Consider the following 18,852-nt stretch of genomic DNA (forward strand, 5'->3'; position numbering starts at 1 on the left):
GGTGGGGAGGGTTGTATTGGGGTGGCACTTATATTTAATAATCGATATTAAGACGTTTACTTCCAGAGTTTGCTAATGATTCCCTCCCGAGTTTATGTTTGCTGGACTGTGGGTCTAATTTATTTTTTGGAAAGTTAAACTTTAGCAAGACCATTCTAATGCTGCTTTGCATTCGAGGGCAATAAATTCCGGAGCAAATGGCAAAGGCTCTTCTATGATCTTTAGCTGATGTCTATAATTATACTTAAATTGCAGACCCTCTGTAGTCACAGCCATGGCATAGAGTGTGTTTGTGTAAACACACTCGCATATGCCTGCACACACACACACATGCGTGCAGCTCCCCGGATCGCACACGTGTGTATGTGTGTGCGCGCACACAGGCTCTCAACATGCAGAGGAAGCCACTGCTAGCGATTCACACGGGTGCTACCTACTTCACTTTCGCTAGGTCCACATTAAAGCCTCTTTATATCCTAGTCACCCACCACCCTAAGACCGCTGCACATCCGTATTTACAGCTAGTCAGGCACGAGAAAAGGAAAAAGGGGGGGGGGGAACCCTCCAGGAAAACAGAGCAGCCCACCCCCCCCAACATGCCCCCCCCCCCCCCCCCGCCGCCCCGTGATCGTGCCTGCAAAAGGAGGCAGAATATACTAACCGTTCTTTCTGGTATGAAATCACTGGGCCCTGTCCAATGCGATCATTTTGTCTTTACTTCTACAGGTACAGTATATGGAACTCATGGGAGACGAGGGAGGCAAACTTACACCAGATACCAAACGCTAGAGTTAGAGAAGGAATTTCATTTTAACAGATACTTAACCCGAAGACGACGTATTGAGATTGCAAACGCTCTCTGCCTTACTGAACGCCAGATTAAATATGGTTTCAAACAGGCGGATGAAATGGAAAAAGAAAACAAATTCATAAATTCCACACAGCCCAGCAGCGAAGAAACAGAGAAAAGTCAGGGGAGTAGAACCACATTTAATAAACGCTACCAGGCCTTTTCCTTAGCGCTTACTATTACTATTATTATTTACCTTGTGTTCCTTCTGCTACTAAAATCTGATAGGTTTGTCACAGTCTATTAATTCCCAAAAGGCTTGGTTAAAATATGTACATTTGCAATCATCTGTAACTCTAATATATGTGGAAGTTCTAGCTTTCGAGCTACAGGCATGTATGTATATAACGACCTTTCCAAAGTGCAGATGGCATTGCTTAAAACTAGTGTAGAAATGGCCCAGATTTTTAAACATTTGAGGTGAGCATCTGTATGTGGGTGAGTGTCCCTGGTGTGCTTGTGTGAGAAGAGATAAGCGAGTGATTTTTTTTTTTTTAATTAGAATTGTTCATATTGCAGAAATACGATGGATTTTAGAAAATCTTAGGTTTATATTTTTGTTAGCTCCTGCTACGTCGGGCTGTGTCGTTATGCTGTGTTTGGTAGCTTATGGTCTGCAGGGGAGGAAAAAAGTTTTACGCATGTGTAAGATATTTAAATAGCAAAAAGAAGATAAATCGTTTAAAAAAATGGTTGTGTAAAGCCCTAGGTATAAACTTGCAGTTAAAGCGAAGATGAATTGCAGGGAGATTTTTTAAAAATGCCGCTAAACTGCTTAATCTGCACTACTAGTACTAAAGGAAAAACTCGGCGTTAAACTTCAGAGAAAGCGAGGGAAGAGGTTTAGAAGCGGGCGAATTTCTGTGTTTCCCGTTGAGCTTACACTGAGGTTTCGGTGAGCGCAGCTCTACACCGAAGGGGCTTTGAATTATGGACTACATTTCTTGGGGCTTCGTGGGATTGGGTCGATCTTTCATCTTCTTTTTCTTTGTTTATTTAAAAAAATGTGTCTGACATATTAACCCGGGGATCTTCTACCCCGTTTTTGTGGTATCTTAATTCGCACTCTCATTTCTTAGCACTGGGGGAAAAAAAAAAAAAAATTAAAAGATAGATAATCTAAATAAAAGTAGCTGCCATAAAATGCTTCCACTTCGCGTTCTGTATAAGGAAAATAAGCGCAGCGAAAATATTGACTAATATATAGGTTATATATCTCTATATTATATTGTGTGTGCGTGAGTGTGCGTGTGAAACTATGTACAAATACACTTGTATACGCATCAAGGCTCTATTGTTTGGAAGGCAGCACATTTTGGGCTACTGCTCTAAATATTTTAAAAGCCAAATCTAGAAAATACTAATGCAAAATGGCTACCGCTGCATTTAGAGTTTGTGGTTGTGTTTCTTTTTTCTTTATTTTGAAATTTGTATGCTTTTTCCGAGATGCGGAAAAATAACGGCGGCCGTAAAGCCGCCTGGAATTTGACCCCCTAGTAGGAAAAATGTTGCACGATTTTTATCTTTTATAGCTACCTGCCATTGCAGATCGGCAGGACCCGGGTGCCTCTCTAAACCTCTGGCAGGGAAAAAAAAGGGGGGACAAAAAAAATAATTAAACAAAAAATCTATAAAATGAACATAAACGTTGCCAGCATCCGAGAAGGTATCATGTAGGGTTTGTCAACTGGTGTAAATAAGCCTCACCCGGAGCAGACAACGGGCACAAAGCGTAGCACACAGGGCTCTCGGGCAGCCGGGCCGGGGGAACGAACCCCGCCGACCCCGCCGCCTCTCTGCCCACTCCCGGTGCCGCTGGTGGCGGCGGTGGCGCCGGGCGCAGCGGCGGCGCTCCCCGCTCCGCGCGTCTCCGCACCGCTCCGCGCCACCGTCGGGGGCCGTCACCCCGGGCCGACCCCGCGGAGCCGCCGCCATCCCCCGCGCCGCCAGCGGGTGGCGCTGGAGGCCGGCGGACGGGCGGGCGGTGGCGGCGGCGGCGCGCAGCGGCGGCGCGCTCCGGGCCGCCCGCGCCCTCCCAGCTCCCCCACCAGTGCACGAGTTTACCTCTAGAGGTCATCAGGCAGGATTTACGACTGGACAACAAAAGCACGTGATGTGAAGCCGTACCCCATATTTGGGTGCCTACGTAGGAGGGAACCAAGTACATGTCCCAGTCATTTCCATAATTCATCATAAATTGTGCAAGGGTGCTATAGACGCACAAAACGACCAAGAGCCACAAATCAAGCACACATATCAAAAAACAAATGAGCTCTTATTTTGTAAACTCATTTTGCGGTCGCTATCCAAATGGCCCGGACTACCAGTTACATAATTATGGAGATCACAGCTCGGTGAGCGAGCAATACAGGGACTCCGCCAGCATGCACTCCGGCAGGTACGGATACGGCTACAATGGCATGGACCTCAGCGTCGGGCGCTCTGCTTCCACCCACTTTGGTGCCAATGAGAGACCCCGCAGTTACCCGGCCAACACCACCTCTGCCTCGACAGAGCCCAGGTACAACCAGTCCGCGACGGCTTCCCACTCGCCTCCCCCTGACCCTCTGCCCTGCACCGCCGTGGCCGGTTCGCCTGTCAGCGAGAGTCACCACGGGGTGAAAAACTCCCTCGCCAACTCCACCAGCACTTCGTCCAATTCCAGCAGCAACACGCACATCAGCAGAGACGGGGTTGGCACCTCGTCTGGGACTGAGGAAGACACTCCAGCAAGCAGCGAGCAGGCAAGTGCCCCGACCGACCAAAGCACAGCCCAGCCTTCACAGCCCCAGATCTACCCCTGGATGCGAAAACTGCACATAAGTCATGGTAAAGCAAATACCCTGTTCTTTCTTTATTTCTCTGGAGGAAAAGGAGGATTTAATGTAAACCGGGTGGCTGCGCCGAGCAAGGTCGGGGAGAGGGGGAAAGGGGGAGAGGAGGGCGTGAGAACGGGCAGCCTCCGCGAACAGCATAACTCTGCTCGCAGGGAAGTATGCTCTCTTCTCCGGGCAAGTCCTCCCACAAAAGAAAAAACCTCCCGGCCCCAAAAACACAGCCCGCCTGGCTCCCAGCGCCGGCCCCGGCGGGCAGCGAGGGAGCAGAAAGCGCCTTTCCGAAGGAGGATCGGGAGCCGAGGCTGCTCCCGGCTCTCCTCTGCAAGGGGAATCCTCCAGCGGGAACGGCGCGGCTGACCCCATTTATTTTGCCGAGCCATATTAAAAAGAGAATAGGAGAGGGCGAAGGGGGCAGTTTTCACTGCTGGGAAGCTGTGGGGGAGGGGGGACAGTCGCCCCAAACTCCGGGGGAACGAGCTTGAGGGGCGCGGGGAAGCGCAGCAACTTTCATCCCCGGGTACCTGCCCTGTCCTTGCTGCTGGGGGAGCGAGCGGGGGCTCGCTGCTTCCCAGAGCCTTCCCCAGCTCAGCCGTGGGAAAGGGCTGCACGCTTCAGCTTTTCTCTCCCAGCCCTGAAAACTAGCTAGCAGCAGAGGCATGCTACAAACCGGCTTATCTAAGAGAGAGGTGGGGGAAGATAGCCTTAAAAAACCCCCAATAAATCAATTTTAGAAATCGAACCCCAAATCCAAGCGAAAACTTACCGAGACCACCAAATCCCCCTCCCCCAAATCGTTCCTAAAAGGGTCTGGAGGGGGAAACTTGTTGAGCGTTTATCCAAACCAGAAACAGAACCAAGAAGGACTGAGAGTAACGGTCCTGGTCCATAGTAGCTGCAATAAGACACGAAGGCTCCGAGTGGCTGCTGAGAATCTAAATCATGTACTTTTCTCTTCCAGACAACATAGGGGGACCAGAAGGGAAAAGGGCTCGGACTGCTTACACCCGCTATCAGACCTTGGAGCTGGAAAAGGAATTTCACTTCAATAGATACCTGACCCGCAGAAGAAGGATTGAAATAGCACATGCTCTTTGCCTCTCAGAGAGACAAATAAAGATCTGGTTCCAAAACAGGAGAATGAAATGGAAAAAGGATAATAAGCTGAAAAGTATGAGCATGGCAGCTGCAGGAGGGGCATTCCGTCCCTAAGCGTTTGATCAATTAAAAGTACTGAGCAGTATTAGCTGACCCTGCGTCTCATGTCAGTACTAAGTTGACTTTCTAAAACTTCCTTGTGTTACTTCTGTGAAGAAACCCTGTTATTGTCGCCCTTATTCATCTTTTAATCATGAGCCTGTTTATTACCATTCTCTCGCGTGTATAAGTAGATCTGCTTTTATCGTACATTTCTTTGTCTTGAATGGCTTTGTCTTGAAAAAAATAATAGATGTTTTAACTTATTTATATGAAGCGAGCTGTGTTACTTGAAGTAACTGTTAAAACAAAACAAAACTAAACAAAAAAGAACAAAAAAAAGGTTAAAAAAAAAAAAAGAGAGAGAGAAAGAAACCCTCCCCCGGTTTAGTACAAATGTTATGTGTTGCACTCAACCTGCTTAACTGTGCATGTGTGGTCAAGTGTTAATGTCTGTATAGCTCCAAGCTGTTAAAAATATTTTTATTCAAACTACCTATATAATTCCTGTGTAATTAATGCTGTTGTAGAGGTGAAATGATGAAATCAACTGAACTTGTCCTACGTGTAGTGAATAGTGAATCTGTGACGAAAACTGTGATTCCAAGCAGTATGTCCTTGCTGTGCCTTTGTATATGACTCTTTGCACGAACTCTTAGAAGTGGCTCTTATTAAGCGCAGCTTCTGTGATGTATGTTTTTTGTGAACAAAGTTACAAATATAGTCAAAGTCTGGCTGTTTGAGCAAACTGTGATCAGCTTTTTTTTTTTTTTTGTATTTGTTTTTAAAAAAACTGACTGGAAATCAACAAAAAAATAAACTTTCTATTGTAAAGTTTTCGTGATCTGGTTTGTGCAAAGCAAGAAGTTGTGCTTCTTGGTTTGCCTCTGAAAAAAAAAAAAAAAACAAAAAAACGAAAAAAACAACCAAACAAAAAAACCCCAAAAAACAAACGTGCAGAGTATATAATAATGTTTTACCTGGCTCCTGCTGCACGTTATGAATGGTAGATGCTGCGGTTGTCCGCTACCAGTATTTTTAATTGAAAGTTTGACCGTAAGTTCTTCCCCACGGATTTCTCGCTAGGAGGAAAACTGCATGGTAGGACCACAATCAACACCCTTTGTGAGTGAATCAACTGTTAGCTGTTTGCTGATGGTTGGGAAAAAAAAAAAAAAAAGTGCTTTGTTAAAACACGCTGCGAACTCTAAGATGTGTTTGCATTGCTCTAGAATTTATCCTGTGGTTTCATTAAGTATATTTGCAGGACAGCCACGTCTGAGCTCTCTGCGCCTATTAGTAACCCTCGCTAGCCACATTCCCACTTTTCACCCTTTAAAAATTTTTGGTTTTCCTCGCTACAGTTAGTTTGCTATAAACGTAATGTTACTTACCCCATCAGAGCTTGAATGGTTAACTCTTCTGAGCTTCTAAGAGCAACTAAAGATTTGCACATTTACTGACTGGTTACATTGATGCCTTCCCTTAAAAGTTATAAAACAGTAAACTTTATAAGCTCCAGTTCCGGCTATATGACATTTGGGTGCCAAATGAATAGGGTTTTGTCTATGAATTAGATCGTAAAATCATCCATAGCACAGACAGATAGGCTCACTGGCTATAAAAAGTCACGTGGTGCCATTAAAGTAAGTTTTATGGTTTTGGGGAGTTGACATCCAACATTATATACCACATAACATATAATCTCACTGACGCTGGACTTCATTTGACTCTTTTGCAGGCTACGTGTGCCTCCTGGCCATTCTAATTGTCAGGTTTAGGGACAGAAGTATCCAAACCACAAGTTCTCAATACTGTATGAAAAATGGCTCCTTGCAAGTCAAAGGTAAGTTTTGTGCACAAGTTCCTTAAAGTTTATTTGTACAGTGGGGAAGCCGAGGCTCCCGCTCGCTCTGGCTGCCTCTCGCCTCTCTCTCTCTTTCTTCCTTTCTCTTTCTCTTTCCCTTCCTCTCCGCCTGGAGCTTTTCAGGACGGTCCCACCGAGCCCTAGAGGCAGGATCAACCACTAATGATCCAGGTTGCGCTGCAAATCCACCCCATCCCTTCACTCGCAGCAGCGAGCTCTCTATTTTAACGATCAAATCAAAGTAAACCACAATAAGCGACTTTGGCAGAGATGGATTTTGGGGCCTAGCTTTAATCACTTTGACTACCGCAGAAGATAATTACTTCCTTTGCTCCAATAGACTCTCCAAGTTTGGAGAGGTTTTGTTTAGCAAAGAGTAGTTACTGCAGGCGATTAAAAAAGGGAAAACAAAATAGGGCTTGATATTATCTGGGCAGTTTCTTATGTAGGCATGATAGAGTTGGAGGCGTGCTGATGTGGTAATAATCTTTGGATTGGTGAAAGATGTTGCACATCAGAACTAGTATTAAAATGGCACAGGCTGTACTGGAGCGCTTAAGATTCCAATTTCTGTGTTGGGTTGTGCAGAAAGCTTTAGCTATGTCTACATGTCCATCTGTGAGCGTGTGATGTGTTTTGGGGATGCGCATTGCTGTAACTTTTTCCCAGCTCCTACATGTAATTGCATAAATATAAGTATATTTAAACTATGTGCGTGCGTGCATGCATGTACAAATTGATGTATATGCTTGTATAAAGCCGTGCACATGCATATGTATGTCTAATATCGGTGTATTAATGTATACAAAGGGTGTGTACGTGTGTATACATATATACTTTCCATTGACTTTTTTTTTTTTAAGCGAACCAATTGACTGTAACTTGTAGCATTAATACAAGAGACTACAGGTCATTAGAGTGCTGCAAATTATGAAATACGGGCTTGGTTTATTAAAGATTGTAAATATCCCCCTAGCTCTGCTCTCCCTCTCTGCCTTATATTGCTGGCTGCCATTGTGGGGTAGGCCCCAGCTGCGTGTTTACTTCAACATTCTTTTTATTTAAGTGGACTGTTCTCACTAGAGTGTGATTACTCAGCAATAAACTTTATGGCCGGATTTAACTTTAGTCTTTGAATTTCCAGGACCTGAATGAAAGGGTGAAAGGGACTCTCTTTCTGTGGGTAGCAATAAGGCCTGATGCTTATCCTTTGAGCTGTTACTTATGTGAGTGATCTCAGGGGGTGCAGACTGACTAGTTGGGGGCTAAGGAAGAGGTTTGAAAGTTGCCTCAAAAAAACAAAAAAAAAGTATAACCAGCAGTGAGTATCTCTTTCTCTGATTAGGTTTGGTGTAGCAGAGATTCAGCGTATTGCGTTGTTTTCTTTCATGTGTTATAAACTCGGGTTTGCAAAAGAACAAGGTGGTTTGATGCGAGCTGGGAAATGGGCTTTGTTTTATTTTGCTGGTGCTATCCTGTTTGAAGGTTGTGGTTTAGACTGTATGTGCTACTGTGAGCAAAAATGAGAGAAAGGCGCAGAGGTACAGGAAGATAAGGCTGTTGTGTACCTCTGCGAGGTCTTCACATTGCATACTGATACTTATTTCTAATTTATTTTCCTTTAAGATTAAAGAAAATGTAGTATATAAGTTGACTCAGCTCAAAGATCTCACAGTTTTACAAATATTTAATAATTTAGATTCAACTCCTTGTGTAAGATAAGTGGAGTCTGAAGCCTTTGTGTCTGCGTATCTTCCTACGAACACTAAACAAACACATATGCATATACTTTACATTAAAAAATTGGAGAGGTTTTAAAAGTGCATATCCCAATGCACATTTGCAAATCATTTCCGTAATAAACAGCTGGAGATTTTATAGTACACTGGGTGTCACATTTTCATCAATAGGAATACCAGAAAGTTATATATGATAGGCATGTATTGTATTGTATTATATTATATAATATTATATACCATAAAATTTTATGGTTTGAGGCATAGGTCTGAAAACCCTTTAAAAGTTTGGGTTTCTTTTATATATGGGTCCTTTTCCAAGGAAAATTCTTCGCTTGTAAACGGCAATGATACTAGATACAAACCATCGCGATTACTCAATATTCAACAAAACTGCAATATTTGAATTATCTGGTGAATATCCAAACATACACGCACACTCGTTCGACTAATACTTTAGAAACCTGGATATCATTGCGGATTGTAGTTTTTCATTGTCTAGAGTGAAAATATTTGCTACTATGTATTTTTCACATTTTCGAATGTGGCTTCTGGAACATATTCCACGTAAAGCAGTGTACAGAGACTCAAGAACTACGGAAAATAAAAATATCCTCAAACCCACAAGCATGTAACCCCACCCGTACTGCAAGAAACTCTCTGACAACAAAAGAAAGTTACCTAGAAATGACAGCTTCTCCATATTTCTGGCCCTGCCCTGTCCTAAGCAGCTGAAACCATTCAAATCCAGAAACGCAATAAGATTTTCTAATCTTGAAATTTGAAATTCGAACGACCCCAGACTGCTGAGCTCTACCAAAATATTCCCAGGTCCTAATTGTTTTCCGAGGGGAAATGTAGCGGGCAATAATCGCTGGGAATCAGGAGAGAGGTCTTATCTGCGCATATTGTTTTTCTACTGTGTTTGGGGATTAGTGCGTGCGAGTTTGTTTTACTTTAGGCATGGCAAGTAGCGTTCTGCGATTTTAAATATAGTTTACCTAATCCTTTGAAAGGAATACTTGAGTGTAGTGTGTCATGTCTAAGCGTGAGGCCAATTAAAGATTAGGCAATTCTCTTAATGTGTGTAACTAGTGACTTTGCAAGGCATAACTTTCTCTAAATCAGAAGTACAACAATCCGATGGAAAGTCAACCGTAAATTACAGCTCTGCAGCCTTCTCTAAGCCCTGCAAGCGCCCTAATTGCAGAACATTACAGGGAAATTATTATTCTGCCATTTCGTTACTTTTAATAAGTGTGTATCTGTGGAAGGGTGACAATAGAGGGGTTTGCAATCTGCTCCACGGGAAATTGAATGGAACAGATCAGGAGGGGCGGATCAGGAGGTTTCGATTTCAAACCCTGGATACTGGAGCAATGCCTTTTCCCTCCCCGCAAATACAGATTTAACGCATTAAATGCAGACATAAATAAATCTCCTGACTAAGTTAAGACATCGCTTTGCTTTCTTAGCTCTTTCTCTTTTCTTCCCTGAAAATCTCCCCAATTTGTTGCTCGAGTTGCTAGCCAGAGTGCAAAAATACAGCTCCCACAGACGCCTGGTCATCTTTGAAAATATTATCCCTTTCAAACTAAAGCATCCTCACTAATGTCTCTCTGGAAGGCAAATACTCATGGACCATCGGAATCACATGTTCCTGTAGCTGCACGCACAAACAATATCAAATCTGACATAGAGAGAGTGTAAAATTTGCAAGGATTTTGCCTTATAGCACGCATAAGGAATTTTCCTATATCCTCCTCCCCCAAAAAATGTCTTTTCAATAATAATATTTGCTATGAAGGTTATTGGGTAATTATTGCAATTTTGTGGAACAGTCCTTGCTTGAGGTGAAGTCTGTCTCTGGATAACAAATGGCAGCCCGTGCAGTTCACTGCCAGGTTAAGTAAATGCAGAAAAGATAAATCTGCACACCCTAGGAATCACCAGCAGAGCTCGCTTTAGACCAAGTTCACAGTCAACTCGTTTGCCTAGACTAGGCTTCGCAAACAATTAGAGTTGTTTCTTTATGTTTAAATCAAGGAGAAATGACTAAGACCATCGCAGCAGAGAGCTGCAGCTTTTCCCCCAACGCTCATCACTGCATTCCTTCCAACCTCTCGCCCAGAACTTACCCAGCATTTCACCTGCAATTGTAACCATATAGCGCCTTTGAGTAACAGGCTTCCCTCCAACGCTGCCGAAAGGCTGTGCAAACTGATTTAACAGCACTTTTACATAGCTGCGAGATTGAAGAAAAAAAAAAAAAAAAAACAAAAAAAAACAAACCACAAAATAATTAAAAATGCAAAAGTATCCGATTTCTCAACAGCAAGAAGGAAAAATAATTTTTTTTTTAAAAAAGCCCTTAGAAAGCTGGGGGAAACGGCAGAACTATTGAAACAAACAGTGCGAGTCTCTTACTCCTAAAAGAAGCTGCATAGCTTTTGTATATCTTTGTGGTTAAGGGCGTTACAACTGCAGGTCAAAAAGTTGAGGGTCAAAAGTTTACGTTTTGCACCACTCTTAGTCATTCGCCCAGACAGAGTTTGATGTCAATGTTATAGCCGAGATCTTGACTATCAGCACAAAAGATAAAATAGCTTTGAGTTACGTGTGTATCACAGTATGGACTCCAGGTGAACCCTACTGGCTGAATGACCTCAATTACCGAGGAAAGGATAGAAAATTCCTCTTTTCAAGAGTAATACACATTGTATTTCATCATGAATTATCAGCCACATTTGTGTCTAAATATCTCGGGTTCAACCGCGGCAGGTAGACACGCGTGTTACCCCCACAGCAGCCGCTGATGCTCCGTCCTTCGAGAGTCAGGTAGCGAAATGTTTCGCCCTTGTTTATTATATAATAACCTGCTTTAAGAGGTTTAATGTTAACCCTTCTCACTTGGCAAAATGGCAGGAAGATAAGATAGGAGCGAAGCTATTAACGCGGATATCGACCCTAGCCGCGCCTTTGTTTTTGCTCTCATTTCTGCAACGACCGCTAAACTCTGCTTAAACAGGATGTGCTGGAGATAATAAGGGTTATATGTTTGGTCCGAAGGAGCTCGTTTAAAATGCGGAGCTGTAGGGCCATGGTGTGCTACCGATGGAAAATGTTGCGGAGAAGCTGGCGCCCTGCGCCGCTCCGTGATTTGGAGGGATCTCACAGCCTTCTGGAATTACCCGAGGCAGCGGTTCCCAGCCAAATGGGGAGCAGGGAAGGTTATTTTCCTTCCCTCCACACACCCCCCCCCCCCGAAAAAAAAAAAAAAAAAGTTTAGTGGAATTTATTTACGCAGAGAGTTATTCCCACATTGCTGGGATTTTTTGTTCCTCGGTGTTGAAGCTTTAGCTCCTCCGTTAGGCATGTCTGTAGGGAGATCTAGCCAATATTGCATAGGGAATTTCATTCTGGGGGAGATCACAGCAAACGGGCTTCAGCCTGAAATTATGAGGGTGAGGGGCCGATGGAAGATAGGAAGGGTGTGGAGGAGGGGACGGGATGATGAGCAAGTCCGAGAAAGAGGGCACCTCAGCCCCATCCATGCGTAACTGCCTTCCGACCCCCAAGGCAGGAGGCTACACCGGCCTCTGTGTGGCTAGTACGCATGAATTATTTGCCAGAGACACAGCTGGATCGTGGCAGTCGAGCGCTATTTCTTGGGAACAAATATGCGAGGGGTTAGATTTCAGATTAGCCAAAGTGATTGTTGGAGGTTTTACCTAAAGTACCTGCTGAAGATTGGAAAGCATATAATGCAAATGTTTGTTCGGCGTGCAGAAGTTGATCACAAGTTGCTGCTGTTTGCTCACTTGTAGCGAGTCCTGGCATTGCACGTTTTGGTAGCCTGCCCTCGCTGGAGATAGTATATAACCTTTCACATCCAGAGTATTTATTTCGAGTAAGAGCGAAGCCTGATAACAAGCTAAAAACCGTAGTCAAATATCTGTTTTGTTAGAGAATAGCAGGCGGATTGTTTCCAAAAATAACAATGCGTCTTTGATATACCCAGAACGAAAGCTGTTACTATAATCGGCTTACTCAAGAGTAGGTGACTGAAATCCATTTGCTTCCTCACCAAGACAATTAGTGGCGCGAATCCCGTATTTTAAATCTGGTTTAGAATAAAAATATCAGTAAGGATATATTCAAATACATTGAAGGTGAGAGTTCGATAAATATTGACTCTTCTGAAATATTGTTTAAATTATTCCTTAAAAAAATAGGCAACAACCCGGAGCAGAACAGTTAATAATTTTAGACGAACTCTTTCTGTCCTTTCACTCCCTGCATTCAGCACACTGCTCTCTGGCGTGGAAGGTCTGCTCAAAAGACCATTCATTTAAAATCCGGGCACAGATCACATTTTACGTGTGTTTATTTAACCGCGCCTGGACAGAGTGGAGCAAATCCCGCCAACCATTTCGTTGTTAAGAGGAGCCCCGGTGCCGGAGAAGCCACCGCTTTTGCCAAATACTGAACTTGAGGCAAAATTGCGAGCATTGCCCCGGCAAAGACCATAGGAAAGGAGCGCTCCCGCCCGCGGAGACAGGAGCAGCCTCGGGGGCTGTATCATTCCCAGGAACAAAGGAGGGAATACAGTCGATACATTCCATAACGTTTACATTTTCCCGCGATTTTTTCTTAATTTTCCTTTAGAAGTAGTGACCTGGGCAAAGCACCCCGCTATCTAAAAGACACTGTTATAGACCTTTTAGAAAAACTAAGTCCAAGGCCGAGGTGAACTTCAGGTCACCGCGTCTAACAAATATGAAAATGTCGCCTGGTGAAGGGCACGCCTTGTTATTTAACAAAGACTGTCAATGTGTAAGATTAATAAGAAACAAAATGCACACGGTGTCACTTTTCGGTCACTTTGAAACTTGGGACAGCTTCGCATTCAAGAGGTGAAAGCTGGGGCTAAATATATTCAAAATGGTTCAAATCAAATTCAAACCAGGCTGCTAGTGCGATTCTTCCTCCTCCTACCGCTCCCGGTGGAGGATACCCGGGCACGGCGAAAGGTTGACTTGAATTATTATTATTACTATTACTATTCTTGTTATTACTATTTTATCTTTCGAGGTAATGAGGTTTTAGCCGCGCATGTGGAGGTAGCAGTAATTCTTGCCTGTTTCACAAGAAAATGGGGGATCCCCCTTTTCCCCCTTTTTGGGTATGTATGAGACTGGCTCTTCTGGGTGCATGGAAATCAGCTCTCTGCCTCTCAACTTAATTCCAGTGGGGTCCCCATCTCCTCCTCGGCCAACATCTGTCGGGAAACTCTCATTCCTTTATTAACCGATTAAATTGTCTTTCGCCAGTGAAATCGAGCCTTTAGTTCTTCTGGAAAAATAAGAGACCTGGCCTATTTTTCCTCTCCTTTCTTTGAGAGCTTAGGATGACGCTACAAGTTTGTTAAAGGGAAGTTCCGGGGAATAAAAGGGTTTCTGAGATTGTTTATTACAGCCATAAATCTTGCAGTAAAATGTCGAAATGGCCGTGTGCAAGATAACACTTGGTGGTCTTGGCTGGGTTCTTGTTTATGATAACAAAACCACGAAGACATGGAACAGGCCTTTTGGAGGTCCTGCCTCAGCACATCTTCGCAGACTAATAGAATTGCACGAAAAAACCAGACTTCAGCTGGGCAGTTCAGGTCACCTTGCAGATTTACAGTCATATACAAAATTGCATCCTTCTCTCTGTAAACGAGTGCTAGCGCCCCACGGTAGAAAGAGACCCAGCGAAACAAGTATACTTTGAGATCTAATCACGGTTAATAATACGAAGCAGAGCCCGGTCAGCTCTCCCAATATAGCGCTGAGCTTACAAACTGGAGACACCACTTTTCGTTGTGTTTTACCATGGCTTGGGAGCCTGGCAGCCTGCTCTACTGCCCTGGCCACAGTGTCTCAGGACTTATGCCGAGGATAATATTTACGATAACCCAGTGTAATTCATCTGGTGCTGGCCGACAGGTATTTGTACGTCTATGTCTGTATGTGTGCATGGATCTCTTTATGCCGCGAAAATGCTCACTGCTCTTGGTGGACTTTGGCAATCTTCTGGGGTTTTTTGTAATCACGTAGATGGGAGATTTATTAATTTACAATAGGAGTTGTTGTGTTGTTTTATTCTTTTTAAATATAAATAAAACAATCTCCTCTTTCCTGTCAAGTGTATGTTGTTAAACTGTTGCGGCTGTCTCTGTGCGCGTGTGTGTAACCGCATTTCCTCTCCATGCAGAGTAAATAGAGAAACTTATCTGTTAGCCCAGTTAAAGAGTTCCATAGATGTGCTGTTGGAAATGAGTAAGTAAATGTGTTTTAACTCTCTTTACAAATTAGACATTCGATAGGAGGAGGAAATGAGTGATTGTTTAGATAAGTACCCCAGTATACCCAAGTGTTGGAAGTGTTCTAACATATTACGAGCATCCTGCAATGTTCGTGTGTGCATGCGCGTGTGTATAAAATATAAATCGATACGATGTGTGTCTTGTTAGATGGAATAATATTCAAATAGAATTTTATTGCATGTATCCATTATCTATAAAACTGCAAAGGACAATAATCTGAATTTAAACCAGGGTAACTGTTAATGTAATATGTTTAGGAGGGCAAGATCTAAAACGTATCATATTTGCGCTTGATATATTAGATGTATTTTCCCATACCAGCAGATTAGATTACCCACTCAGTAATTATATTCTCGAACGGTGCGGTAAATATTTCTATGGGTTTATATGTTTCCGGAAAAGGAGAAAAAAAGAATCCGAAAAGTTCCATTCTAACTCCGAATGTACCAGACTAGCTGACGTTCAATTAGTATTTTTCCCCTCAGCATAAGAGCGTAATTAGTTTAACCATCAAATTTCAATTACCTAAGGTCAGGGCGGTTGCCTCTTTTCCCTCTGAGCTGCAAATATCGTTAACAGTCTCAGTTTAGCCACGCAGAAGTGCCCGAGTGCCCTCTCCCCCCTACGCCAGGGTTTGCGAGGTACTTCTTCGAAGGTGCTAGAGATTTCTCGCGGAAATTAAAATTAAGAAATAAACCCAAGACGAGGCATATCAAACCGACGGACTTAAATTCGTAGTTTGGAAACCGCTTCTTCGCGGGGAGGGATGCTCGCAGTGAGCCCTGCCATCGCCGGTAGGAAGTATTTGATACCGTCTTGTCCGCGTTCCCCTCCCTCCCTTCCCCCTCTCCTCCCCGTTATTTTCAGGCACGCTACATCCCTCACACTCCGCAAGCCACTCGAGGACTCTCCTCGGCCTCCCCGCCGCCTTCGTACTAACTTTGGCATCTATTCCTCCGGTTAGCACGGCTTCAAAGATGCAAAGGCTAGTCCCAGAGCTCCTGGCCGCCCGCGGTCCGCAGCGGCGGGGCGCTGGGGGCAGACCCCGCCCGTGGCCTGTGCCCAGCAGCCGCTGCCGCCCTCTGCCTGTGCGCAGCCCCGACTCCAGGCATTTGGAGATGGGCTTGTTTGAAAGGATTGTGCAACGCCTTGTGCAACGCCTGCCTTCCTCTGCACCACGCAGCTGGGCTGCCCTCCGCTTCCTCGTCCCGCTCCCTACGCTTTCTCGCGGGGGAACGGAGAAACAAAAAGTGCTGGGGAGTTGAGGGGGCGCAAAGACTGTCAGAGCTGGATTAGTTTTATCTCGCTTGACACCGCAACTGCCGGACGCGGCCCGGGTCGGCGGGCGGGAGGAGCCGGGGATGCTGGTGAGGAGCGGACAGGGGGCGCGGGAGGCCAGCAGCCCCCGGCGGGGCGCTCCCTCGGCGAGCAGCCGCCGTCGGGGGAGGAGGCGCGGCGGCAGCGGCCCCTGGGAGCGGTCCCCGCGGTGGGTCCGCTGGCGCGGAGCTGCCCCGCGGCCGCTCGCCCTCCTTCCATTTCCTGATCCGGGGTCCTCGGCCCCGCGCCGTAATTGGTGATGGCGGTCAGGTGGTGATGGGGGGCGCGGGGGTGTGTGCGGGTGTGTGTTGTGTGTGTTGTAGGCGCTCCAGGGGTGGGAAGAGAGGAAGGGAGGGGAGTGCGGTGGGGAAAGCGGGGGGGGAAGCTGAAGGCCCAAACTTTGGCAGCGGCGAGCACTTGACAGCAGCGGGAGGGGGAGAGGGAGGGAGGAGAAGGAGGGGGAGAAGGGGAGGGGCCTCACCGAGCCCAGAAAAACGACAACGCGAGAAAAATTAGTATTTTTGCACTTCACAAATTAATGACCATGAGTTCGTTTTTGATAAACTCCAACTACATCGAACCCAAATTCCCTCCCTGCGAGGAGTACACGCAGCACAGCGGCAGCGCCGGCAGCTCCGCCAGCTACCATCCGCACCACCCGCACCCGCACGCTCCGCCGCCGCCGCCGCACCTGCACACCGCGCACCCGGGCCCGGCGCTACCCGAGTACTTCCCGCGACCGCGCCGGGAACCGGGCTACCAGGCTCCTGCAGCGCCGCCAGGGCCGCCGGGGCCGCCTCCCGAGGCGCTCTACCCCTCGCAGGCACCCTCCTACCCCCAGGCGCCCTACAGCTACAGCAGCGCCGGCAGCGCCGCCCCGGGCCCCGAGCAGCCGCCCCCGGGCGCCTCGCCGCCGCCGCCCGCTAAGGGCCACCCTTGCCCGCCCCAGCCCCTGCTCCCAGGCCATGCCCTGCAGCGCCGCTGCGAAGCGGCCCCCGCCGCCGGGACCGGCACCGGGCCCGGCTGCCCGACGCTGCCCGACAAGAGCCTGCCCGGGCTGAAGGGGAAGGAGCCGGTGGTCTACCCCTGGATGAAGAAGATCCATGTGAGCACGGGTGAGTTGCCCATGCCAGGGGGAGGTGGGGATGCGCCTGCAAAGGAGGGAAGGGAGGAGGGTGCTCCCGGGACCGGGATGGGTCGTTGCGTGTGTGGCTTTCCGCGCGCCCCCCCCCCCCCCGCTTCCTTGTCCCTCCGCGTTTCCTAAAAAAAAAAAAAAAAAAGTGAGAAACCTTTTGTATCCGGGGTCCTTTATCAAAAGATTTACGAGACGCCAAACTGTTAGGGCAGTAATTATAGCCCCCATAAATTTAATTGCCCTGTAGTGGCTCTGGGCCATGTGTCTTTGAAGCTTTTCTTCTAACCCAAATGCCCATCACCATTTTTTATTGCTCCTCGATTGTCCCCACTGTCGATAGGCTGTGAAACAATTTCTCTTGCCGTTTATGTATCTTACGTGAACCTGGTGTCAAGTTATTATATAATGATTATGTTCCATTGCTTCCCCCCCCTTCTTTTATTTCTCCTCCGCGTGTGTGTGTGCACGTTTCAGTCAATCCCAATTACAACGGAGGGGAGCCCAAGAGGTCTCGTACTGCCTACACCAGACAGCAGGTCCTGGAGCTGGAGAAGGAGTTCCACTTCAACCGCTACCTGACCAGGAGGCGACGCATCGAGATCGCTCACACCCTCTGCCTCTCCGAGCGCCAGGTCAAGATTTGGTTCCAGAACAGACGCATGAAGTGGAAGAAAGACCATAAACTGCCTAACACAAAGATGCGCTCCTCAAACCAGTCCACACTGAGCCAGCAGTCCAAAGCACAGACACAGGGCCACCCCCATCCGCTCGATGGGGCTACACCCAACGCAGCCGCGCTATAAATACGGTTATTATTTTTAAAAAATATATAAATATATATATTTACCTATCTATTGGGGTTTTCCAGCTGCCCCGTGATGGAGGCTGGCCGTTTGGACCAAACAACTGTGTAAAACAAAAGAGGAGCAGGAAAGGAAGACGAGACGTGCCCAAGAACGGGCACATGTTTAAACCAAAACCCGGACGATTGTCTACATTGTATATAGATAATGGTTCCATGCCCATCATTTTTTTTCTATTTATGGAAACGATCTCTTGCCCTCGGTGTAAGAGAGGGCTGGATGCTGTCATGGACGAATTCGCTGTACCTAAGACGGACTCTATTTTTTTTTTTTTTAAGAGAACACTTTAAAAAATAAAAGACGGTTGAAACAAAGACCTCGTGAGACACTTGTGTAAGGTATTGACTTGAATAGCGCTGTTCCGTGGCGTGTTCGTGGATTCCCGTTGGTGTGAGGGTGCACACACACGTATGCACACACACCAACACGGGAGAGAGAACGAACACGTCCCCGAGAGGTTAAAGACTTACGAAAAATGTCCCCTTACGCTGTCTAAAGGAAAATGTGTTATGTATCAAAGGTAACTTAACTGGTTTAAAGTGTAGCCCCTGCAGTAGCTGTGATCTCTTAGTTTCTCTCCACATTCCCTATTGCATTTATTTAAAAAAAATGCTATAAAGGCTGTTGCTGTCTTCATATTTGGCACCGTATAAATCGTTTGGGTCCATGTACAATTGTGGATT

General features: G+C 46.1%; 2 protein-coding genes across 2 annotated transcripts; both read left to right on the forward strand.

Annotated features, from left to right (window-relative positions):
- Positions 1–665: 665 nt before the first annotated feature.
- On the forward strand, positions 666–6,616 carry HOXA5 (homeobox A5). Its single transcript, XM_082044339.1, has 2 exons — positions 666–3,679; positions 4,646–6,616. The coding sequence occupies exons 1-2, from the start codon at positions 3,118–3,120 to the stop codon at positions 4,894–4,896; spliced, it is 813 nt and encodes a 270-aa protein (XP_081900465.1). The 5' UTR covers positions 666–3,117; the 3' UTR covers positions 4,897–6,616.
- A 10,018-nt stretch (positions 6,617–16,634) lies between these two features.
- On the forward strand, positions 16,635–18,485 carry HOXA4 (homeobox A4). The gene is made up of 2 exons (XM_082044341.1): positions 16,635–17,286; positions 17,781–18,485. The coding sequence occupies exons 1-2, from the start codon at positions 16,710–16,712 to the stop codon at positions 18,107–18,109; spliced, it is 906 nt and encodes a 301-aa protein (XP_081900467.1). The 5' UTR covers positions 16,635–16,709; the 3' UTR covers positions 18,110–18,485.
- Positions 18,486–18,852: the final 367 nt, after the last annotated feature.

The sequence above is a fragment of the Streptopelia decaocto genome, assembly GCF_964273445.1.
Source record: "Streptopelia decaocto genome assembly, chromosome: 2".
NCBI lineage: Eukaryota > Metazoa > Chordata > Aves > Columbiformes > Columbidae > Streptopelia > Streptopelia decaocto.

What these genes read in the sequence shown, in the direction of transcription:
- HOXA4 (XM_082044341.1), top strand. Translation starts at nt 16,710, where the DNA reads ATGACCATGAGTTCGTTTTTGATAAACTCCAACTACATCGAACCCAAA. An exon ending in GAAGATCCATGTGAGCACGG is followed by an intron (nt 17,287 to 17,780) that starts GTGAGTTGCCCA and finishes TGCACGTTTCAG; the next exon opens with TCAATCCCAATTACAACGGA.
- HOXA5 (XM_082044339.1), top strand. Translation starts at nt 3,118, where the DNA reads ATGAGCTCTTATTTTGTAAACTCATTTTGCGGTCGCTATCCAAATGGC. An exon ending in AAAACTGCACATAAGTCATG is followed by an intron (nt 3,680 to 4,645) that starts GTAAAGCAAATA and finishes TTTCTCTTCCAG; the next exon opens with ACAACATAGGGGGACCAGAA.